This window comes from Stegostoma tigrinum, chromosome 2, assembly GCF_030684315.1.
Source record: "Stegostoma tigrinum isolate sSteTig4 chromosome 2, sSteTig4.hap1, whole genome shotgun sequence".
Lineage (NCBI taxonomy): Eukaryota > Metazoa > Chordata > Chondrichthyes > Orectolobiformes > Stegostomatidae > Stegostoma > Stegostoma tigrinum.
The window spans coordinates 150,790,161-150,816,464 of record NC_081355.1 but is presented as its reverse complement, the minus strand read 5'-3'; the positions used below and the strand labels follow the sequence as shown (position 1 = coordinate 150,816,464).

The 26,304-nt window shown below is 40.5% G+C and overlaps 1 protein-coding gene across 11 annotated transcripts in view; it reads left to right on the top strand.

Annotated features, from left to right (window-relative positions):
- Positions 1-26,304, top strand: part of zbtb47b (zinc finger and BTB domain containing 47b) — a 228,481-nt gene that overhangs the window by 128,235 nt on the left and 73,942 nt on the right. For 9 of the 11 annotated variants that reach the window (XM_048521304.2, XM_059640226.1, XM_059640218.1 and 6 more), the window contains one exon: positions 7,113-8,495. In XM_048521304.2, coding sequence (XP_048377261.2) covers positions 7,113-8,495 — 1,383 coding nt within the window. Of the gene's footprint in view, positions 1-4,131; positions 4,220-7,112; positions 8,496-26,304 lie in introns of all 11 variants that reach the window. The other 2 variants (XM_059640211.1, XM_048521254.2) reach the window with 1 other exon arrangement.

Sequence of the window (26,304 nt, the reverse complement as noted above, 5' to 3'; positions counted from 1 at the left end):
TGCTGGTTCCTCTGTTGTTTGTCATTTATATAAAAAAATTTGGGTGAGAAATCGGGAGGCTTAGGTTAGGAGGTTTGTGAATTACAACAACAGTGGTGGCATAGTGGACAGTAAAGAAGATTGACTAAGATTACAAATGGATATTGATCAATTAGAGCAATGGGTTGAGGAGTGGCAGTTGGAGTTTAATTTAGATTAAACGTGAGGTACTGTATTTTGGTAAAAGGACAGGATTTAGGCAATCAGTGGTAGGCAAACAGGTTCTCATACATAGGTTTTTTTCTAGATCTCCTACAGTGTGGAAACAGGCCCTTCGGCCCAACAAGTTCACACCACCCGTTGAAGCATCCCACCCGTCCCCACCCCGTCCCCGCCTGGCCGACCCACCTAACCTGCACATCTTTGGACTGTGGGAGGAAACCGGACACCCGGAGGAAACCCGCGCAGACATGGGGAGAATGTGCAAACTCCGCACATTCGCCCGAGGCCAGAATTGAACCCGGGTCCCTGGTGCTGTGAGGCTGCAGTGCTAACCCCTGAGCCACCGTGTGGCCCTAAAGCTGTCACAGTGGACGGGATGGTTAGGAAGGTGTTTAGCATGCTTGACTTTGTTGCTCAGACCATTGAGTATAGGAACGTCGTGTTGAGACTGTACAGGATGTTGTTGAGCCCACTTTTTCTCACTTCAAAAGTAGGAGGTGTATTTTTAGGATGAGAAGAGAAAGATTTAAAAGGGACTGGAGCGGCAACTTTTTCACACAGTGTGGTGCGTAGATGGAATGAACTGCCAGAGGAAGTGGTAGATGCGGGTACAATTTCAGCATTTAAAAGGCATTTGGACAGGTACAAGGCTAGGAAAGGTTTAGACAGACATGGACCAAAGAGACAAGTGGGACTAGTTCGGTTTAGTATAACTGGTTGGCATGGACGAGTTGGACTGATGGGTCTGTTTGTGTTGTGTGACTCTGTGACTCTTAAGTTTTTTTTTTGAGCTCAATATTTCATGGTCTTGTGCTGAATGACAATTTAAGACATTTGCTGGGCTCAACCAATTAAGTTTAATATTATTTGTAAGTAGCAGTGAAGGTGAAAACAGGATTGCATTGTTGTTCCGCCACAAGATTTCTACTGTTGCGACTGATGTGAAACAAAGTTAATTCCTAAAACTTCAAGAAGTTACAAATAAGCATTCAAAATTGCAAAGGCAAGCTATCCAGAAGCCAGAATTAAAGTACAGAAAATTCTGCAAATACTCAGCAGAGCTGACACCATCTGTGGTGAAAGGAACAGAGTTTGAGGAGTTCTATTGAAGTTCCCAGACCAATAGAGCATCAACTCTGTTTTTCTTTCCATTGATGCTTGACCCCAGAGTTTATATTTTCTGTTTTCCACGCATACGCAGTAAATATCACTTCCATTTTAGTCTTATTACTTGAAACCACTACTCTTGCTTCTTTCTCTACATATGTTGCCAGACTGCTGAGTGTTTCCAGCAATTTCAGTTTTTATTTCCGACTTTGCAGCATCAGCTAAATTTTGCTTTGCTTTCATTGCTCTGATTTTAACCTGTTTTGTAAAATAGACAACTGTGTTTCTCGGCCTGGGGAGATTCCCAAAACCTGAAGAGCATGTGGAGGGGAGTCTTGAGAAGATGCTTGTAAACCAGGAGGAACAGGATTACTTGACTTTACTCTTCATGCTCTCTTGGTACCAGGAATTAGAGCATTTGGTTCTATGACCTACCTCAGTTGCACCCAACCCTGTCACTCGCTGTCGTTTGGACAGGACTCAGCGTCTTGAGTGAAGTTAAACCCAAAATCCCCTCCAATATGATTCACTGCTGCATATAACCAGACTGGCACAACATTCCATTGATATCTCAATAAATGGCATCACCGCTGAGGAAACAGATGCCTTGCTTCACAGAGAAAGCCAACCATCACCTGCCTCTTCCAGCTTGATATCACATCATAGCATGGTACCACACGGAATGAGGTTGCACAGCTCATTGTGCTTGTGCCAGCTCTTTGAAAAAGCTGTCCAATTAATGCAAAACTCCATGTCTGTTGTACTCTGTCCTGTTTATAGCAGAGCCTGCTGGCCCCAGACTGGTCTCAGCAGCTCCTCAGCACCCACCGGATCACTACCAAACGTGATGGTGATGGTATTCTTTGCTCAGAAATGCAAACAAGAAGATTCATTTTGAGCCATTAGTCTGATGTCTTCCACCTATACCACCGTGACTACCACCAAACCCTACCCCCTCCAAACAGGAAAGATGTGGATGCTTTGGAGAGGGTTCAGAGGAGGTTTACCAGGATGCTGCCTGGACTGGAGGGCTTATCTTATGAAGAGAGGTTGACTGAGCTCGGTCTCTTTTCATTGCAGAAAAGGAGGAGGAGAGGGGACCTAATTGAGGTATACAAGATAATGAGAGGCATAGATAGAGTTGATAGCCAGAGACTATTTCCCAGGGCAGAAATGGCTAGCACGAGGGGTCATAGTTTTAAGCTGGTTGGTGGAAAGTATAGAGGGGATGTCAGAGGCCGGTTCTCTACACAGAGAGTTGTGAGAGCATGGAATGCGTTGCCAGCAGCAGTTGTGGAAGCAAGGTCATTGGGGTCATTTAAGAGACTGCTGGACATGCATATGGTCACAGAAATTTGAGGGTGCATACATGAGGATCAATGGTCGGCACAACATTGTGGGCTGAAGGGCCTGTTCTGTGCTGTACTGTTCTATGTTCTATAACTCTTTAAATTTTTGGCTATTTACAAAATTAGTTTATAAAAATTACTGTTGAATTTGTGCCTACCTTGCTTCAGGCAGTGCATTGCAGACTTTTAATTTTTCAAAAAACGTCCTTGTATTTCTCCCTTAGTTCTTTAGCCAATGAAATCCATATCCTTCAGTCACTGATCCTTCTGCTGGAAACATTTCATTTTGTTTGCAATAACAATATGTTCTGTAATTTTGAGCGCCTGCGTTGGCCTTCAACCTCCTCTATTCTCAGACACCGGATCCCAGTTTTATTAGGCTGTCCATGTAGCTGAAGTCCCAAGTTCCTCATGGCATTCTGGTAAATTCTCTTAAATTCCGGCCTGAGATCTTGACATTCTTCCTAAAGTGCAGTGCTCAAGATGCATCTTGTTTGCCAGTTTCCAAGTCTGCTTCAATTAGCATCAACACGGCATAAGAAGTATGCACCCTTGAGACGATTTACATATGAAACTCAGCATGAGTTTAAATGGTCCTAGCACTTACGGTATGTGCTGATTAACTACTTACCCCTGAGGAAAATAATATCTGGCTACATGATGAAAGCAGTCATTGACTCTTTTTCTTCCTTTTGCTAGAAACTTTTAAAGTTACTGTTTACTTAAAACTTAAAGTTTTAAAACTTTATGTAGATTGGAGATTTTAAAAGAAAACTACATAGGGTTCAGAGGCTGTATATGTGGCTGATAAGAATGATTTTGGGTACTGATTCGGTAGAATTGTATTAATATTCAGAAGGTAATCACTGGTAAATAATCTTGATTTTTTTTTCAAAACATTTATCATTCATTTTGTCTGCTTTAAATATGTAGGTGTGTTGCACATTGAAAATTGAGAGCACGAGTAGGTCATTCAGCAGCTACAGCCTGCTGTGCAGCTTTAGGAATTCCGGATGATCTCATTGTAGTCTCAACTCTTTCATTTCTGCCCACATGCCCTTTGATTCTTTTGTTCATCAAGATTGTCCCTGACTTGACCTGAAAAATGTACTCATTTCATGATTATAAAACATAATATGCTGTTACTTGAGCCTTACTTCAATAATGTTTTGTCACTCTTTTAAAATTGTCAACAGCTAGCATTAAATGCCAATTGACATTTTTCATACTGCCACTTTGTATTTAACAATGCAAATATGAAGATTCCCTAGAAATCCACCTTCACAGAAATGGGGTGGACAATGGTAAGGACTTTGTGAAACTGTTAAGATTTTTGTTTGAGTTGGCAGAAGGCCAAATGTCGAAACTTTGATAATACGGTAGGAAGTGCAGGGAAATAAAACTTGTGAATTTACCTAGTCAGTTGCCAGGAGTTTGCTTCTTTTCCTGATAAAGAAAATATCTTTTTCTCTAGGAATACTTGATAAGATGGTTCTATTTTCTAATCAACCTATTCAGTGATGTTATTACCCTTCTTTGAACCCTGGACTCCTGTCTCAAAGGTAGGGACACCATCACTGCACCACGAGAGTCCTTGGCATGTTTTCTGATTGAACATGCAGTTTATACTTGCTTCCTCTCTAGTATTTGAATATACTGTGCTTCAATTTAGTTAATTTATAAATAAGCCTTTGATTATAGCATGTGTTGGTATGGAAGTGAGTTTAATCGCCTGATGACTTCAGTCTGGGGTCACTTGGCAACACAGTTGCATTTCTTAGTCAAAGGATTATAATATCCTTTGTAAATTCTGAAGAGTCCTGTTGGACTCAACTCTGTCCATCTCTCCACATGCTGTCAGAACTTCTGGATAAATGTGAGGTGTTGCATCAGGGCAGGACTTAATGGTAGGGTACTGGGGAGTGTTGCCAAACAAAGAGACCTTAGGGTACAGGTTCATTGTTTCTTGAAAGTGGAGTCACAGGTAGACAAGATAGTGAAGAAGGCATTTGGTATGCTTGTTGAGTGTCAGAGTTGGGATGTCATATTGAGGTTTTACAGGACATTGGTGAGGCCACTTTTGGAATACTGCATTCATTTCTGGTCTCCCTGCTATAGGAAAGATATTGTTAAACTTGAAAGGGTATAGAAAAGATTTACAAGGATGTTGCTAGGATTGGGGGGGTTTGAGATATAGGGAGAAGTTGGATTGGTAGAGATTTATAAAATTATGGTTAGGGTGAATAACCAAGGCTTATTTTCCCCAGGATAGGTGAGTGTGTCAGCCAATATGAATCCCTAAATGATTATCATAAAAACATTGCCTGGCTGTTATCAAATTGCTGTTGGAGCTTGGCACGTATGAATTGGTTGCTATATCATTCTACATTAAAGAAGAGTTTACACAAAACTGTCTGGCTGTAAAATGTTTTGGCCCATTCTGTGATTATGAAAAGTTCTTGTAGATTCATAGACATTTAGCTCACAGGAAGAGACAGTTTGGCCCATCATGTCCACTACAGCAAACAAAGATCTGACTCCACTAATCTCACTTTTCATTTCTTGTTTCATAGTCCTGGAAGCTACGGCAGCATAAGTAAATACCCAAACACTGTATATAGATTGTGAAAATTTCTGACTCAACCACTCTTGTGGGTAGTGAATTCCAGACTCGCTCCGAGTCAAAATTTCTCCAACTCCTCTCTAAGCCTCAACCTCTTACCTTAAATCTATGTCCCCTGGTTATTGATCTCTGTATTAAGAAAAAGCATAGACAGAAAGACACCTTTCTGTGCCTCTTTCCTCATAGCTCAGAGCCTCCAGCCCAGATAGCATCCTGGCAAGTCTTCTCTCCGCATACACTCTTGTGCAATTGCACCCTTCCTATTATATGGTGACCAGAATTGCATGCAGTACCCCTGTTGTGACCTAACTAGCATTTTGTACTGTTCCAAAAAAACTTCTTTTATTTAATTTTCTGTCACTCCATATCCCATTTGTCGTCATAACCGTATTATTAATCTGCCGTGTTATTTTCACGAATTTATGGATATGCTCACCAATGCCCCTTTGATCATCAGTACTTCCAGGTCCTTTCGTAGTGTCATCCAATGACTTGTTAGCCCTCCCCAAGTGCATTACCTCACTTCTCCAGTTGAGCTCCATTCGCCACTGCTCTGGTCAGAATTTCTTCTAGTATTTTATAGTCTTCTGCCTTGATGTGTGTACCTGTATTATCTGTTTCCATTGTGAAGACTGAGACTAAGTAGCAATTGTAACTCTCCCAGCATGCCTCTTTGCAAGGGAAAATTACATGTATGATACAGTTTGTTGTTTTCTAATACTGCTTTGCAGTAGTACTTGGAACAAAAGATCTATAAAAAAACGTCAAATTAGAATTATTTTATCTTTATTCAAACAGTGGCTGCCTCTGTAACAGGATGAATAGGTTTGTTCAAGTAGAGCGGTTTGATTTTTGACCCGGTAGAGGTAGCTATTAACCAAGACATTTCATTGAAATTTTTCCCTCAGCACCTTGTCAAATGAGTCCACTGTAGGAGAGAATAACTGGAGCAACCATGTAAAACAAATTCTTCAAACCCTAGTGAAATAATTTACATTGCCAAAAATGTAGAAGCAGATTGTAAAAATTGTTCTGACTTGTATGGAGCCTTTATTTTGCGCAACCAGGTTAATGTGAAGGAGAAGTGAATGGTTTCAGATTTCGTTATCCATTGTAATGGAAGCAGGGGACTTGACATCTCAGACACATTTTGTTATCGAGTTTAATAACTCCTGAAAGATACCTCCCAAAAACCTTTTTGTAAATCAACAGTCTAACTAAACAATGAAGCGTTTATCTTATTTTTAGTGCATACTTATAATAGTGTCTCACTTGTAAGTTTATGTATATATTGAATTTGTATCTTTGGGAATAGTAAAGATATTACGATTGGTAAAGGATCCTGCCAAATCAGCCTGTGTAGACTCGAAGTCCTGAGCTTGCCTCAGATTCCTGAGTTGTGTTAGGTAAAATTGGTGAAGAATCCTGTCTTCATTGCGTAGGTGCCCCAATAGATGTGATTATTGGAGGTTCATACTTTACAAAATAGCCACCTGGGTGAGCCAATTTGACAGTCAGGGCAGCATATGCCAGTAAGAAGATTTTGTTTGAGGTGAGGAGGACACTGATTAAAATAATTGCAAGGATTTAATGAGCAAGATGAACCAGTATCATGGGTCAGTTGGGATGAATGTCCTATTTCCCTCTAATTTGTAAATCGTCAATTTCTTTGGTCAGATTCAAGTGAGAAGAATGCTAATAGTCACTTTTTAAAGTTGTCATTAGTTGCCAAAGCTTTTGGATGATAAAAAATGACACTCTCCCAACATTTTTAAAAAAAACTTTTATATATACGAAGTTTTGATGGTTTTGTTTTCCCTTTTTTCTTTCAGCTGATAGTTGAAAAGACCACTGACTACCCTTCCACTGAGTATTCTCTGGTGGAGGATGTTGCCCTCCACTTTACTTGTTTGATGGACAGACTGAATGAGCAACGCCTATTTCAGCCAGACCTGTGTGATGTAGACATTGTATTGGTGCGCCAGAAGAATACATTTCCTGCTCACAAAGGGGTACTCGCGGCCTACAGTCAATTCTTTCACTCACTTTTTACACAAAACAAGCAGCTTCAACGTGTCGAACTTTCATTAGAAGCTCTAACATCGCAAGGGTTTCAGCAAATCCTGAACTTTATCTATACATCAAAGCTGCTCGTAAATGCCTGCAATGTGCAGGATGTGCTAAACGCTGCTGCAGTTCTACAGATGAATGATATTGCCACTTCCTGTCAAGAATTAATAGATAGCCGGTCCTTAAACTTGACGACGGTGGCTAGCGATATGTCAAAGCAGGAAAATCGCAGCAATCCCCTTGGCTCTCAGTTTTATCGTGAGATTAAGCAGGAGGTGGATTCACACCCTAAAATCTATGCTAGAGAGAGCAACAATCCATACTCGGTACGTGTGGAGGACAACACTGGGAAACAACACTCACCAATTCAGCCAAAACAGCAGTATTATAAGGAGGAGAACGATGACCAAACGGTGTGCAAGATTGAGGGAGATACTGAGCAATTGGATGATGATTCGGACAGTAGGGGCTCATATAACCGGGAACAGATCATTGTGGAGGTTAATCTTAACAACCAGACTCTGAATGTTTCTAAAGGGGCTGAGGGCATGTCTTCACCTTCAGAGGCTACAGCTGTATTAAGTAGGTGTCCTGAGGAAGAAGAGGATGACGACGAAGAGGAGGATGATGATGAGGAAGAGGAGGAGGAGGAGGATGACGACAATGCTGATGGGGAAGAAGAGGAAGAAGATGACGAAGATGTCACTGAGGAAGAGGAAGAGGATGAAGAATGTGAAGAGAGTGATGAAGATGTGAATGAAGGTGGTGATAACCCTGATACTCCGGAAGTCAAGACTGAAAGTGGGCAAATGACCCGGAGAACAGCAAGAGCTTTGACTGCTTCCAAAGGCTCAACTCCCCCAGCTCCAAGCCGGTCACGGAGACCTGCCAAACATGAAATGAGAACTCGAGGTCGGAAACGAAAGAAGGATTCTGATAGCTCAAATCAGAAGGTGAAAATCGAAGAGAAACAGCACTTCCCTTGCAAAAAGTGTCCCCGGGTATTCAATAACCGCTGGTACTTAGAGAAGCACATGAATGTCACGCACAGCCGCATGCAGATCTGTGATAAGTGTGGCAAGCGATTTGTACTGGAAAGTGAGCTGTCACTGCATCACCAAACTGACTGTGAGAAAAGTATTCAGGTAGGTCATTGATTTTCATTCATACTCCTAATTAGAATCACCAAATGACATTTGTGTTAGAAGCTAGCCAACGTCGCTTCTTTCTGTTTGACACTTTTGAAACCAGTTTGATGTTCTCTTCAAAAATCTAATCCCAGTCTGGGAATGAGTGCTTAAGACATTTTATCAATCCAGAAAAGGCAGTTGGTAACTTGTGAGCATGTTCAAGGAGTTTGGGCTAAACTCCATACTACAGTTGTTTTGGAGAAAAGTAATAATTTTGTTTCTTGTACTTTATCGTTGCAGTTTTCTTAGTCAATGAGTAAGTGATATTTAAATTACTTCCCCAAGTTGCATGATATTTTTGGGTCAAAATCAATTAACGCTATGTAGTAATATAACTGAAAATGACTAGTGACTGACCATTCAGCAGTATTTTCTGTTTAGGATACAGCACTGCAGCACTAAAAGTTAAAATTTTAGAGGATTTTAAGGCTTGAGGTGACTAGCAGAGTGAACTATTAGAGATTTAATACTGCCTATGTGAATTTTAAATTGTGGGCGTTGGAGCATGAGGAGCCAATGAGCAAAAAGAGAACATAGAACAGTGCAGCACAAGAGGTGCCCTTTGGCCCACCATGACTGCACTGACCTTGATGCCATTCTAAACTAATCCCATCTGCCTGCGCAAGTTCCGTATCCCTCTGTTCCCTGCCTGTTTAAGTGTCTGTCTAGATATCTCTTAAACTTTGCTATCATATTTGCTTCTACCATCTTCCAGTATAGCACGTTCCAGGCACCTACCACCCTCCAGGTTTTTAAAAAAACTTGGCCTTGCATAATTCCTTTGACCTTCTCCCCCAACTCATCTTAAACCCATTGTGAAGTACAGGAAGGAAATATAGGGACAGGAGTATTCAATTCAGTCCCTCAAGCATGTTCTGCCATTCAAATACATCCTGACTCATATCTGCTCACAATGGTACCACCTCAACCATTTGTGGCTGAAACTTTCATCCATTACATGGTCACAAATGGAGGCTATTTGGCAAAATATATGTGCGTTGGCTCTTCAAATGAGCATCATTACCTACGGCCAGTCTCCTGCTTTTTTTTCCCCTATACCCTTGCACGTTACCTCTATCCAAATAAACATCCAGTATCCTCAATTGAACCTGCAGGCACTGTATTCCATACTTTAATTATTGGCTGAGTGAAAAGATATCTTGTGTGTTTACAGATCATTTTAAATGTGTGCCTTCTTAATCGTAGGATTTTACAGTACAGAAGGAGGCTATTCGATCCATTGTGTCTGCTGTGACTGCTGAAAGAGCTATGTAGCTAGTCCCACTCTCGGCATCTCCGTAGCCCTCAACCTTCATCGCTTTTAAATATCTATCCAGCTTTCTTTTGAAACCTCCTTTGGAATCCACTTCCACCACTCTCCGAGGAAGTTCATTCCAAATCCTAACAACTGAGTAAAGAAGTTTCTCCTCATCTCACTCCTAGCTGTCTTGCTGACTCTCTTGAAATTGTGACCACCTAGTTACTGACATATCATCTAGTGGAAACAGAGTTTCTGTTTTTACCCTGTCTTTACCCTGTCAAAACTGTTCCTATTTTGAACACTTCTAAAAGGCCATTTCTTGATCTTCTCTGCTCGGAGGAAAATAAGCCCAATCCCTCCACTCTTTCCTTGTATCTAAAATCCTTCATTCCTGGTATTGCCAACAACATTCAAGAAGCTTAACACCTTCCAGAATAAAACAGTCCACTTGATTGGCACCACATCCTCCCTCAGTTGATGAATCAGTACTCCTCCAGGTTGAATGGCACTTAGAGGAAGCACTGAGGATGGCAAGGGCATAAAATATACTCTGGGTGAGGGATTTCAATGTCCACCACAAGAGTATCTTGGCAGCAGTACAACTGATCGAGCTGGTTGTGTCCTAAAGGACATAGCTGCTAGACTGGGTCTGCAGCATGTGGTGAGGGAACCAAAAGAGGAAAAAATATACTTGACCTCATCCTTGCTAATCTGGCAGCTGCAATTGCATCCATACATGTCAATATCGGTAAGAGTGACCATTGCACAGTCCTTGCGGAAACAAAGTCCTGCCTTCATATTGAGAGCCACTGCCATTGTGTTGTGTGGCACTATCACCGTGCTAAGTGGGACAGACTTCGCAGATCTGGCAACTGAAGCCTGGGCAGCCATGAGATGCTGTGGGCCATCAACAACAGCAGAATTGTACTTGAGCACAATCTGTAATCTCATGGCCAGCAAATCTCTCACTCAACCATTACCATTGAACCAGGGCATCAACCCTGGTTCAATGGAGACTGCAGGAGGGCATGCCAGGAGCAGCACCAGGCATACCTCAGATTGAGGTATCAACCTGGTGAAGCACCAAGCAGCAAGTGGTAGACAGAGCTGAACAATCCCACAACCAACGGATCAGACCTAAGCTCTACAGTCCTGCCACATGCAGTTGTGAATGGTGGTGGACAATTAAGCATCTCACTGGAGGAGGAGGCTCCACAACACCACCCTTAATGATGGAAGAGCCCAGCACATCAGTGCAAAAGAAAGCTGAAGCATTCACAGCAGTCTTTAGCCAGAAGTGCTGAGACGATGATCCATCTCGGCCTCCTCCAGTGGTCAGTCTTCAGCCAATTCATTTCACTCTGTGATATCAAGAAACAGTTGGAGACACTGGATACTGCAAAGGCTATGGGCCCTGACAACATTCTGGCAGTAGTATTGAAGACTCGTGCTCCAGAACTTGCCACTCCCTTAGCCAACCTGTTCCAGTACAATTACAACACTGGCATCTACCCAACAATGTGGAAAATTGCCCAAATATGTCATGTTCATAAAAATCCAACCTGGCCAGTTAACTGCCCCATCAGTCTCCTCTCGATCATCAGTAAAGTGATGGAAGCTGTCATCAACAGTGCTATCAAGCAGCACCTGCTCAGTGACACACAGTTTACGTTCTGCCAAGGCCACTCAGCTCCTGATCTCATTACAGTCTTGGTTCAAACATGGACAAAATAGTTGAATTTCAGAGGTGAGGTGAGAGCGACTGTCCTTGATATCAAGGCTGTATTTGACTGAGTGTGGCATCAAGGAGCCCTACCAAAACTGGAATCAATGGGTTTCAGGGGACAAACTCTCTGGCGGTTGGAATCATACCTGACACAAAGGAAGATGGTTGTGGTTGTTGGTGGTCAGTCATCTCAGCTCCAGGACATATCTTCAGGAGTTCATATGGGTGGCGTCTTAGGCCCAACCATCTTCAGCTGCTTCTTGAATGACCTTCTCACCTTCATGAGGCCAGAAGTGGAACTGTTCATCATTGTTCAGTAACATTTGCAATTCCTCAGATACTGAAATTTATGTTGAAATGCAACAGGATCTGGGCAATATTTAGGCTTGGGGTGACAACTGGTAAGTAACATTTGTACCACACAAATGCCAGGCAATGACCATCTCCAATAAGAGACAATTGAACCACCATCCCTTGACTCTCAGTGGTGTTGCCATCATTGAATCCCTTGCTATCAACATCCTAGGGGTTACCATTTACCAGAAGTCAACTAGTCTCACCACATTAATACAGTGGCTACTGGAGCAGGTCAGAAGCGAGGAATACTGTAGTGAGTAAATCACCTTCTAATTCCCCAAACCCTGTCTGTCATCTACAAGGCACAAGTCAGGAATGTGATAGAAAACTCCCCACTTTCCTGGATGGGTGCCGGTCCAACAACACAGGCTTGACACCATCCAGGATAAAGCAGCCTGCTTGATTAGTACCACATCCCCTCCCTCCACCACTGATGCTCTGTAACAGCAATGATGCTGCAAGATGCGCTGCAGAAATTTATTAAAGATCCTCAGGCAGCACCTTCCAAGCCCACGACCACTTGCATCCAGAAGAACAAGGGTAACAGATACAGGGGACCATCACTCCCTGCAAGTTCCTCACCATGCCACTCACCATCCTTATTTGGAAATATATTACCATTCTTTCACTTTCACTGAGTCAAAAATCCTGAAATTCCCTCCCTTAGGACATTGTGGGTCCACCTTCAGCATATGGACCTCAGCAGTTCAAGAAGGCAGCTCACAAGTGAACAAAATAATAAAAAAAATTTATTAAAACCACTCATGATTATTGCCATACCTTTATCACTAGCACTCAAGCTTTCATAGAAAATGTAAACTAGGAGTAGGAGTAGGAGTAGGCCATTTGGACCTCAAGCCTGCCCTACCGTTCAGTTTGGTCATGATCGTTCCTCTCACAATGCCATATTTCCACTTCTCTGTGTATCCTTTGGTGCCTTTAATATCTAAAGGTTTATCACTTTCCTTCTTGAATATACTCAAATATGGCACCATAACCTCCTGTGGTTATGAATTGCACAGGTTGACCACCCCCAAGACGTTTCCTCGTCTCAGTTCTAAATGATTGACCTAATATCCTTAGACCATGACCCCTAGTTCTAGTCTTTCTAACCAGGGAAAACATCCTCTCTGCATCTAGTCAGTCTGTCTAGCCCTGTTGGAATTTTATACATTTCGATCCGAACCTCTTTCATTCTTCAGAATTATCGTGAGTACAGGACTAGTTGGGCAAAGCACTCCTCATAGAACAGTCCTGTTGTTCCTGTCAAGTAAATGCTCTCTTAGTTTGGGATGCCAAACTAAGTGCACTACTCTAGGTATGGTCTAACAATGGCAATAAGGTGTATCTCCTTCTGAATTCAAATCACTTTGCAATGAAGGTGGACATATCATTTGCATTTCTAATGGCTTGATGCACCTGCCTGTTTGCTTTTATGTTGTACAGAGGTATCCAGGTCCCTTTTTAACATCTACATTTTCCAATATATCACCATTGAAATAGTATTCTACCTATAATAGATATTGAAAACTACAATAGTTTTCTTAGTTGGTACAACTTTTCTGGAAAGGAAGGATTTATTCACCAGTCTCCTGAATCTCTCACTTTGTCAATTAATAAACCTCACTGGTCCCTAGGCAAAATATAACATTAAATTTGATGTTCTGGTATAGTATTGTAACAATGTACAGCAAACTATTAGAAAGGCACATGACCGGGTTTTCATTGCAAAGAAATTGGTGAATACAAATAAGGAAATCCTGCAGGCATTCTACAGAACCTTGGTTGCACCCACAGAGTATTGTGGGTTAGTTTTAGTTCCCATATTTAAGGAAAAATAAACCTAAACTGGCAAGACACAAAGTGGAATAGATTGGTCGCTGAAATGAGAGGATTGTCCTATGACGAAGCTGAATAAATTGGCTCTGTATTTTCTGGAACTTATAACAGTGAGAAGTAGTTGCACTGCCACATTCTGAAGGGATTCAACAAGCTAGAGACTAATGTTCTCGGCACTGACCAGAGAATCAAGAATAGGGATTGTAATCTCTGGAAGGCAAGCTGTGAATCTATGGGATTCTCTACCCCAGGGAGTTGTGAATTTTGATTTTTGAATACACTTAAAGTTCAGCTAGATGGATTCTTTTGTGCCTCGAAAAAAAGGCAAAGGATATTGACAGAAGGCGGGCAAATGGAGTTGAAGCCAAGGATCAGCCACGATCGCGTTGAATGATGGAGCAGGCCAATGCCCTACCCCGGTTTCTTATGATGAAGCAAATAAAGTAATCTATAGCAAAGTATCATTGTTTCCTTTTAGATGGCTGTTTGCAGAATTTGCTCTGGCATTAATCCTATACTAAACTGTCCATCTATTTCTGAACAGTTCTCAGTCTGCTACTGTGAAGATAATGGTGACAGACATAGACCTGATCTAGTTTCATAAGTGGCACAGTAGCTGGTATAAAAAATATTTAGCTACTGAAGAGAGAATTCATTCTTTCATGGGAAATGGATACCACTGGTTAGACCATCATTTATTGTCCATTCTTAATTACAGTTAAGATTGTGATGAACCACCGCCTTGAACTACTTCAGTTCATCTAGTTTCAGTACGAGGATCAACAAACATTTAGGAAGGCAAATAGAATGTTGGCTTACAATGTTGTTAGGGAGGAAGCTCCAGGATTTTCATCGTGATAATGAAGCAATGAAACAAGATGACTTGCATGTGCCTACGTTCCCATTTACCTTCTGCTCTTGTCCTCCTAAGTGCGAGAAGTCATGGGTTTGTAAGGTGCTGTGGGTTGCTTTTTGGCTCTGGTGAGCTGAAAAACTAATTAATTTTGTTTGCAGTAAAATTTGTTGGACTCTCCAAACCTTGAAGCTCTTGTCACTGTTTGCATACCTCCTTCTAGCTTCTCATCCTTGAGAAAGGAACAATGTCCCCATCTGCAAATAATCCTGAACACAGCTTGGGTTATCTGCAATGCACTCAGCTGTCAGTGATGCTAGTCCACCATTCTCCTATTGCCAAAAACACCTAGATATAATTTGATGGATAGGAAAATTACAAGCTGATACAAATAAAACACAAAACTACATTTTCAGCGCACTATTAAAGATGTAACATGGATGTAATAATGTTTATTTTCAATTAGTGATCCAGCGAGTAGACCTAATACAGATAGAATGTTGTTCATGAGGAACCTCCTTAGAAGAGAAATTGAGTATTCAGGTTGCTGATCAGTGAGTATATCTACGTTTGGAACACTTAGTATAAGTTTCCCTTTTTTTCGTGAGTTACTCGATTTGTCAACTGTGATTAGAGAATGGGAGTGGTGAACAATATGTTTTGGCGTTTATTGCTGTACTGGGGTAAGAGCCCCTTTCTGCCCCTCTCTCACTTCATCAACAGTCGTGGTGAGTCTGTGCAGTATGGGATTTAAATGGCTAGGTTTGCTGAATATGGTTCTTAGTAAGTGGACCATCGGCTGATACTTGAGCCTTAATTTTTTATTCAATCTTAAAATTTACAAAAAAATGCCAGTTCTAAAGTGATTTGGCACATTTTCTTTGTTACTAATTGCTTTATGAACTCACTCCAAAACTTAATGATAACAAATGGATTCATTTTGTTCCCAGTTGTTCAAAATTTCTATTCTATTGCCCTAGATGTTTATAGACCAGTTGGAGTTGGCAGATTGTGTAAACTGGTATTGCAAATTTTGATGTTTCTAGTTATTCATTTTATAAAACAAAACTTTCCATACACACAATCTTCATACCTTAATTATGTGTGACTAGTCAGTGCTATGATCACGTTCATAACCAGCTACTTATTTTGCAATTTTCTCTCAACATTGGAGGTGTTCAAAATTGTGGATCTTGGCACCTTCACTTCAATTTCTTAATTTTAAGCAGTAACTACTTACGGCTCCTGTGCCCCATGCATTTTGAACATTGTGCTTAGAATTTAGGAACCTGTACCTGCTAGCTATTTTCCATTTCGGCTTTGTCAAGCTTGGAGACCTTCAGGATTCTAAAGTGAACATCAGCCTCAGGAATGAGCTTGTTTTCTGCACTCACGCTGCTGACTTTCATTCGCCTGCCCCTGGGTTTTATTTTGCTTTCCACATCTGGCAGGATCCGAAGGGATCAAGTATAGAGGTCAGCAAAGTTAAATATAGCATTTTTGAGAGTTTTTGCAGCAACCTTGCCCCATCACGCTTTGAATATTTTTTTTTGCTGGGAACATCATTTGTACCAGTTAGCATCATGCTGACACATATGCTAAAAGTTGTGGAGCCCTGCAATTCCTTTCTTTAAATGCCTGCAATTTCCAATGGCTGTGAGATGCTAAAGCTGCTCTCCGGATTCTGTTGGATTGCTTTGGTTTCTTGCACCTAGACTAGCATTGTGTTGCTTTTCCTATTTTGTAGGCAAAGTGCAATAAAATACACTGCTGCCCAACCTATCTCAAATTTTCATTTGACTCAGTTCCTGTTTTTTAAATTTCTCCTTTTGCTTTAACATTGAAATAAACTGACTGCTTCTTTAAGTCCATCGTCCCTCCACTTTACAATTTAATTCCCTCCTTGTTGGACCTCCCAGCTTTCCAAATGATCCTAAAATCTGCTTCTTTGAACCTCTGTTAACGACCACCCCTCTGTTAATGATGTTCCTCAGCATTACGTGTAATGGTTTTGCATCTTTAAGTATTTCATTTTCTGGTCTGTTGCATGTTAATTTTGGATGATGTGGCTATTCTGTGTAACCTAAGAGCACAGTGTGCCTGATCCTGCTGTCTCATTCAGTTTCAAGTTCTGCTTATATTGTTGAATTGGTCTATGAGCTCAGTAACTTCAAAATGCTTTTAAATTTGTAACCCAACTTCCTTAATGGCTTCCTCTCCGAAGACCCCAAGTTCCTTTTGAAAGTGTGCCTGTGAGGTGTATTATGTGAGCCAAACTCTAAAACAACATTAGGGGCTTTTTGTCAATCCACTTGGGAACTTTAGAAAAACATTCACTTGAGCATCTGATTATGGTTAAGAGCCTGTGTAAGCTGACCAGTCAGTTTTGGCTGGAAATTGGGCTTTTGGAGTGCAGAATAGTTAAGTGCCGTCTCTAATCATGGGTCAGACAGAAGAAATTGAAAGGGGAGAAACTGTAAGTGATCTCTTATATAATAAAAAAAAAAGTCCTGTGTTAAGCAATGGATGCTTTATTGTTATTTAGGTGGGGCTACCAAATGATCAGTTTTCTTCTTTGATCTCCCAGTTGACAAATTCCGAATGAGGACATTTTAAAGAATAAATTCCTTCCTTTTAAAGCTGTAATCAGCGCTAACATTTCAACAACATTTGTATGAATGATTCATTTAGTTTCACATTGGGGTCTCCTTTTGTATTTTTGCATGGTAAAAATTATGCCTTTTCTAATAGTATGATAATTCTAATATTTACATGTGACTAAGATTACACAGTGGCAGTGGATCTAGTGCAGCTTACAAGGCTCAGAGTTATTATAGACATGTTTATGGACCAACTGGTCCTCCTAGCTTTGTTTGTCTTGTCCCCTTGTTCTCTGGGACAGTAAATGTGATTTTAACATTCATGATTGCTCCTTTGTGCTCACGAAGGTACTCCATTTTTCTTTTGCACAATGGTGCTCTGTATTTTTTGTCGTGAGATAACAGATGAATCTTAATGCAGACTCGTACTTGATTCCCTGTCCTGCTGTGAACTGGTGAATGCATTATAGTGGCACGCGTGCTTTGCTGTAGATTGTCTTACGATGGTAGCCTGTTTGTGTACTGATCTTCTTGACTTGTACTTTTGCAACTGCCTTTGAAAGATGCGCAGTTTTAAAATTGAAGCTGGAATTAATATGCCCACTTTCTTGCTGCTGCCTGGCTAGTGCTCTTTTAAATAGTTTGGAGTTACTTGGTATCCACCTAGTTACTGGAGAATCGAAGTTCAATCTAAGGATGTTTCTAGCCTGCATGGTTTAATTCTGCTTTATTTTGACATTCCATTTAGTCACCAGTGCGGATTGCTTTTTGTCAAACTTATTGCTCTGCTTCAAGAGCAGATGTTATTGTCATTTGTCTAGTACAAATTTCAAGGATTTAGATTAGTTCAGTACTGCCAGTAGGATGTTGCTAAAAGCACCCCCAGCAATAATTTCTTACAAACCCACGAAGACCATCCTTTTATTGTTGGCTTGCTTCTGAGAAATAACAAGTTGCGGGTCCCACTGTTATTGAGTCAGCTGGTAGTTTGAATTGGCTTATCCTTGCAACTACAACTAAAAGCAACAAGAGAGGGACATTATACCCATTTTGTACGATTGCTTCAACCCTTTATAGAGTGATATTGTCCTAAATGGACTGAATTGCAGTTTCTTTTTTCACTTCACATCATGACCATGTTGAAGTGTGAATTTTGGCAGAATTTTTTTTGTTTGGTTAATGCTTTTGCGTTACTTTGGAAAGACAGTGTAGCTGAGAGAATGTAATTTATCAAGTTTTGCAAGAGCAGAATGAGCTTCTAATCCAGATTTCTTTGATAATTTGTTATGTTTCAGCAACACTAAGCTGCATGTTTGTTGCTCTGACTCTCTAATTTCACAATTTTGTTCTTTTTGTTAACCTTCTGTTTAGGTCATGCGAAATATCATCTTGCTTATTTTAGTATAAGCTTGTAGTGCCTTGTCTTTTTAAGATGGAATTTTATCACTTTGTGCAGTTCTAACATAACATCAAATAGATTATCTTCCAAGAAGAATGTGAAGCGTTTGGAGAAGGTGTAGAGGGGTCTTATCAGAACAGTAGCAGCAATGAAGAACTTCAGTTATGGAAAAAGCTGGAGAAGTTGGATCTGCTGCTCTTAAAGTTGAGAGATGATTTTATTGTTGGTGTTCAGTGGAGTGTTTTGGTTTTAAAAAAGGGATTTGTTTTTGCTGACATTTTGTTGATAATTAGAGGCGACAGATGCTTATCAATGGATAATGAAAGAAATTACAAGAGAAATGAGAGTTTTAGGCTCTGCACATTATAATTTGGCAGCCACTCTGTTTTTAAAAAGCAAAACATTGGTTAAGGGGAAAGAACAAAGCTGGAGTAATTGGCTAGCTCTGGAAGAGAGCTGGCACATGCACATTGGACTGGGTTTCTTCATCAAAATAGGGGAAATTAATGGGAAGTACCCAATCTTAATATTTATACAAAATGCTTCAGTTTATTGTGGCTATGCAACTTGCTCCGTTTGCTGTCATCAATAAATTTAAACCAGCTTCTTGAGAATTTTGCTTTGTTTTTCCTTCCTTTTTCTGTTACAATTCATTGCTTAATTTAGTAGTCATTTAATGCTGCTGACGTTTTTTGCATGTTACCCCACCAACATCTTCCTATGACGGTCCCACATATGTCATCCTGTAATTAGCAGTTGCTATTTGATTATGTTTCTGAGAGAATTCGTACATCAGGTTTATACACAGTTGTTTGTTGATTTCAGTGCTTTAATTATTGTGTGCAAAGTCTACCCTGTACATTAGGCTAGCCATTTGGAAGAGAGCAATACTCTTGTTCAAATTTATCCAATATGTGGCACAAACGTGGTGACAGTTGTATCTGTCAGAAGATAGCTCCAATCTATATGTTACTAACAATGTTAATTTTAATCAGTTATTGCAACAGTGTGTATGTGAGATTTTGTTAGTAGAACTTGTAGGGATTTTGGCCTCTCAGGTGACCTTCCAGAGTATGTTTGTGGTTTATTTTAAACATGGTGTTGTGAGGATGGGTACAATTACATTTAGGTTCAGAACTTGCAAAGGCCTTGAAGAGAAAAAATAACGTGTTTTTCCTCTTATTTATGATTTTGTAACATTTGTTCCCAAATACTGGTTTAATAGCCTTAGATGATTGTGTTTACATGTAGTAATTGTGCTCGCACTTGACAGATGCATGGTTGATAATCCTTGCTCCAAGCCTTTATTTTCTGCATTGTATTTAATTGAAACCATAGTTTCTTTCAAGATGGCAAAGAAATTGCTTACTGTTCAATTTGTCAGCATGGGGTTCTAAAAGATAAGAAAATTACAAGTATTACTTCTTTTGCAGTCAAGTGGAGTGAGAGATTGTATAATGACTTTATCCTTGAAGGTCAAGATGGTGGCACTGCCCCATCATTAGGTTAGTGACTCTCACAGGCTGGCCTAAAGTTATGTATATTGTGGATACGTACTTGCACATTGCCATGTAACAAATGTTATATTAATGTTTGGATATTACTTTCCTTCTATCAGATTACCTTCGAATCCCAAACTGCGGTTCCTGATACTCCTGTATGGACTGTCCTTCACATACCACAGTCTCCATGTACTCTGGAAGATTCCAAATTATCTGTTTCCTCTACCCTTACCCTGTCACCACCTTACTCTCAGTCACACCCCAGGAAGCACTGTGTATGCATATTGAAAGAAATATGGGCAGCACGATGGCTCAGTGGCTAGCACAGCTGCCTTACTCCACCAGGGACGCAGGTTCAGTTCCAGCCTCGGGCGACTGTCTGTGTGGAGTTTGCACGTTCTCCCCGTGTCTGCGTGGGTTTCCTCCCACAGTCCAAAGAAGTGCAGGTTAGGTGGATTGCTCATGGGAAATACAGGGCTACAGGGATTGGGTAGGGGCAATTGGTCTGAGTGGGATCCTCTTTGGGGGGTCAGTGTGGACTTGATGGGCTGAATGGCTTGCTTCCACACGAGGGGATTCTATGATTCTATATTCTTTAACAGGAAAAGATTTTTTTTCTGTTAGTATTATGAAAATCCACTGCTTTAAAATGCTATACTTCTGGTGTTAGTTAAAAAATTGTCTTTAGTTTTCCCTTTTGATCAATTATTGACTGTGTGAGCTACAAGTTGGTATACTCAGGTTGGTACACTGACAGTTTTCTACCAAAGACTACCTTTCCTGCCATAGCCTGATGCAAAATAAAGCTTGATCAACAATAATGTTTATGTCTCCAAAAAGCGTATCTTAGTGTGTTAATGTGGCATTTTCTTTTTGTGACCCACCCGTCCTTATGGCCAGTTAGTGGGTATCATGGTCCTGAAAAATTGTCTTAACGTCGGTTGGGTTTTTATACCAGCAGTATCTTTACCTGCTCAGTTTCTGAATGGAGCCCTGTGCAGAAATGTCTAAAGGACCATAGCCGCTTGCCAGCGCTGCAGAGAGCTAGGCAAGGTTGACAGGCCAATTGCTGTCAGGCTTCTTTAATGCAGTTTCTGGCAATCACTCGAGTGTGATGAGCCATATGTCTACTTTGAAGCACTGCTCAGTTTTGGCATGGACCGTTTAATCCCTGACATTGGGAAAAAATGAAGAATAAATGTGCCTCATAAGATGCATTTCAGATCCAGTCAATTAATTCCAAAATGTAGTAATAGGGTCAACCTGGTTAACAGTTCAGACACAGGATGTGAAAACAAAGAAAAGCTTTTGGTGTTTGTAATATAAATGTTGACCAGTAAATTGGGAGAACGCCTTATTGAGACACTTAACATTTAATTTTGACAAGCTAAGTGAGCCTAGTTTAACAAGTCATCCAAAAGATGGCACTTCCAACAATGCAGCATTCCCTCCATGTTGCATTGGCTTGTCACTTAAGGTTATGAGCTCAAGTACAAGGACACGAAGCTGCACTACCTGACTGAGGAGAATTTGATAATATTGAACCAAGCTGACACTAGATTCTGATGAACCTTCTATCTGAAATCGCAGATGCAGCCTGGTGTATCGAGTGTCTTCTATTTTGGCTTTGGACGTCTTGACATTTTTTTTAAAGAGACACACAGAGGAAATTTCAGTGGCCCTCCAATTTGTGTGAGATGCTTAGCTCTACTGCCTCACAGTGCTAGGGACCTGGGTTCAATTCCACCCTCAGGTGACTGTGTGTGGAGTTTGCACATGCTACTCACGTCAGCATTGGTTTCCTCTGAGTTATCAAGTTTCATCCCACTGTCCAAAGATATGCAGGTAAGTTGGATTAGCCATGGGAAATACAGGGTTGCAGCGATAGGGTAGGGGGTGTATCTGGGTGGATTGGTCTTTGGAGTGTTGGTGTGCACTCGATGGGCCAAATGTCCTGCTTCCACACTGTAGGGATTTTATGATTTGCAAATGCATGACATTAATGTTTTCTTGTATTGCCAGAACCTATTTGGACTTCAGCATTTTCACGCTGTATGTATGATGAATTGTATATATTAAAAATAAACTTTTTATTTAAAAATAATTTAGTTATGCAATTTGATAGAAAACATGACAGTGCTAAATCTGTGTACCTAATATGAGATTCCTTACCCCAGTGCTTTCCCCACTTAACGTTAGTACGACACAGGATGCTAATTTCAAACAAATACATTAAAACAGTAAGCTAAACAATATTGTAGGAATTTAATGCCAGAAGACTGGAATATTCAATCATTTGAATTAAGCAACTTGTAAAATGACAGAAAATAGACTAAGTTGTCAAATACTCTAAACTAGGAAAAGGTATCAGTGTGTAAAAAACTCGTCTGTGCTGCATCATTTAGATGAGCATTAGCAAATCCTATTGAAAGTTTACAGCTTGTGTCACCTGAGTCTGTAATTTCTTTCTAGATCACTTATAAACAAATCGAACTGCCACACTTTCTGACCTTGGCCCTTCAAATATTTATTTACTTTTATCCGAAAAGGTACAAAACACACTCTACCTAGAAATGTTACATGAGTGGCAATGATCGTAAAGGTTGTTATGAAAACCAGTCTGGTTAACTTGTGCCCTTTAGGGAAGGAAGTTTGTTGTCCTTGTTCATGATTCCAGCAATGTGTTTAACCACCATTTGAAATGATACAGCAAATTATTCTGTTGAAGGGCAGTTAGAGATGGGCAGCAAATGCAGGCCTTGCCCGGAGAAGAAAAAGGAATGTTTTAAAATTTGAGCCAATGCCGGGGGTGAAGATTTGTACCAGAAATCTTGTTATAAAGCAGAGTTTGATACCCATGCCTGCGAGAACTAAAACCAAAAGACCCAAAGAGGAGTACCTCGCTCTGTTATCTGTATAAGAAGTGTGAAAAGTGGTATAACCTGCCTTTCAGCAACTTGCAGTGGCTAAATAAAATAAATCCCTGACCACAAAAACAAAGTTGCTGGAAAAGCTCAGCAAGTCTGGCAGCATCTGTGGAGGAGGAGAAAAAAGTTAACATTTCGGGTCCGGTTCTGAGGAAGGGTCACCGGACCCGAAATGTTAACTTTTTTTTCCTCCTCCACAGATGCTGCCAGACCTGCTGAGCTTTTCCAGCAACTTTGTTTTTGTTCCTGATTTACAGTATCTGCAGTTCTTTTGGTTCTTATAAATTCCTGACACTCGCTTTGCAATCAACAAGTAGCAATTTATTTACCTAACTCTAACACTGAACAAATTAATTAAACTACTAACGAAGCAAATAAACCCCCTCTAAGTACTAACTATTCCCGAATGAAACAAGATTCTAATGGTATCCTGTTCCAATAAATACAAATACCTGTGCTTTCTCCTTTTTTCTGGCAGTTTTTCTGTCAGAAATGTTAACTAGTTATGCCATGGGTACCATTGGTATTGAAATGGTGCTTTCTCTAGTACTGAAAGGAGACTTAGAGCCAGCGATTCTTTCTTGAGAGCTAAGGGCTGTTAACTCTGGTGGATGACAGTTCGTTCTCTTCTTGTCTTTGCCCAATTGCCCCAATCTTTTGTAACCTTGATGATATATCAGTTCCTTAAATAAAATTCGTTCTATATTGTCAAAACCAGGTTTAAATTTAATTGGTTTTTGGAATGTAGGTGCCTGTTACAAATTTATTGGCTAAATTCAAAACTTGTTGTCTTTGTTAAAAACTGCTGCTTGGCCTGCTAGCTGTATGGCCTTTTGATGTAAATGTTTCAATTTGGGTGCGCTCTGTGTACTTGAGAACCTTTAATCTGCTGCTCGTAGGCATCCTTTTTTAAACCTCTACACACAGACACGTTTCAAAGAGACCACACAATTCTTTCCCCCTTAGCATTTTACAGCCACTGAATTCTAACTTTCTGCCTCCCATTCCACAAATACTCTACCCAACTTCTCAACACTGTGGTATATGAGAAGCCCATGTTCCAAAATTTCATGTCCTCCACAACGAGTTTCTCAACATTGTTATTGTTTTGGTAAATTTGCATTGTATGTTTTGATGGCTTTTATAGAATGATGTGCCTCAAAGTCACCATTGAGGAATCTCTTGCATGTGTGAAGATCATTTTTGACTAGTTTAGGATGAGTTTGCTCCAACAGTAGTTTTGCTTTGTGGGAAATCTGACAAAGTGTAGCAAAGGACAAGCTAACTTAGAATAAGACTTTTATGCTCATGTATAAAATTTCCCAAAAAAAAGTGAATTTTATGCATAATGGGAACAGAGCATGCAGAAAACAGTTCTTTTGAAGGTTAGATTTGGCAGTGAAATCTGTTAAACCATAAAAGTACACCAGCAAGTGAAACAACGATTACTGAGCACCAAACCATTACTGCTTTAAAAGTAGTTACTCCTCCATATGATTTTTTTTGTAATTGGTGACGTCTTGGCATCAAACTGGTGTAATTAGACTGAGGATTTGTAATCTGGATGTAATTGTTCCATAGCTGGGCTAAATTGCACACTTGGTGTGGTAATAACTTTCAAAGAGAATGTTGTGTGCTCGAGTTTACTAAAATTTGCTAGATGATTGAGAATGCAAAAATACAGATGCTGGCGCTGAAGAAAACATTTCTTTTCACTGTACTCAACTGTGTAAACTTTGTCAGTCAAGGGGTGTTTGTGCAGATGGAACACTTCCAATGATATTCCAGATATGCAGTGTCAAGGATCATTCACCACCAGAAGAAAGATGACAAAAACACTGAACTTCAGTCCCAAAATCGGAAGATTGTATCCGGTTGCACTTGTTTGACCTTCGTTTTATCATTGTTTGAGACAGGCAGTTAATTGCAGCTTATGTGCTGAACTGGGATCTATTTGAGAGATTTTTGTAATGAGACTTTGTATTGGCCTCACATAGGCTTGAATCTAAATGCTAAAAAAGCAAATGTTCTAGCTCGCTAAATTTTAGATTCAATTTGTACCAAGTTTTGCTTGTATGGGAGTACACTGTGGAAAATATGTATTAATGCTGTATGTTTTAACTGTAGGTGTAGTAGGGTCCTTAGAGAAGTTTATCCAGATCTCTCGCAGTCAAATAGTCTAACAATGTTTCCTGCCTCACCTGTGAAGAGGTTTCATTTGGCTAAAGTGTGCAGGAATGCTTTGAGCCGTAGAACTAAAGCAAGAGTTAATATTTCAATAAGAAGGGGCTCTTGTGGTGCAGTGCTACTACTTCTGAGCCAGGAGACCCTGAGTTAAGCTTCCACCTGCTCCAACTGTAATAAGAACTCCGATCGGGTTGATTGGGGGGGGAAAAAAGTTTATATGTATTTTCAGAAAAAAAGAACAGATTTCCTGTTCTTGAGTAGATCCAGAAGAGTGATTTTGTTTTCAAGGTTCATCTCATGATTTTTTAAAATACTGTTAAAGTTTAACCCTTGGTTTATGCAATTAACTGAACTGGTTGTTGAGGCATGCTGCAGGGATTGAAAGAGGCAGGGAACATTACATCCTTTCAGGAATGACCTACCAGATAAAAAACAGAGACAGCAGTTTTCATTTAGGATTGCTGTAGCAACAAGCTGGCACAAGTACAATAAGCCTCCTGCCTTGTAGGCCTCATAATGCCAACTGCATGATAGGTTGGCAAAATCTCAAAATTCTTAAAGAACAAAGAAAGAGGTCAGTTGCCCCATCAGGCCCGCATCTGGCGCTCCGAATGCACATCCCACCAAATCCCATTCTCTTGCTTTCACCCCGTAACCCTGTGGGTCTTCCCTGATTTCAGAAGTCTCACAGCTCAGCCCATCTCGTCTTATTCGTTCTAATATGTTATTCAGCTGCATTTTGATAAAATGCTGGTTTTGCCTCCCAAGTTTGACTAATTTGAATTATTTAAGGATGTATGAGAAGTGATTAATTGAAGGTAGTAGGTTTGAACAATACATGTGGCTTTTCAGCTGTACAAAACTCTGGTGCGGCCGTACTTGGAGTATTGCGTACGTTTCTGGTCGCCGCATTATAGGAAGGAAGTGGCAGCATTGGAAAGGGTGCAGAGGAGATTTACCAGGATGTTGCCTGGTATGGAGGGAAGGCCTTACGAGGAAAGGCTGAGGGACTTGAGGCTGTTTTCATTAGAGAGAAGAAGGTTGAGAGGCGACTTAATAGAGACATACAAGATCAGAGGATTCGATAGGTCGGACAGTAAGAGCCTTTTTCCT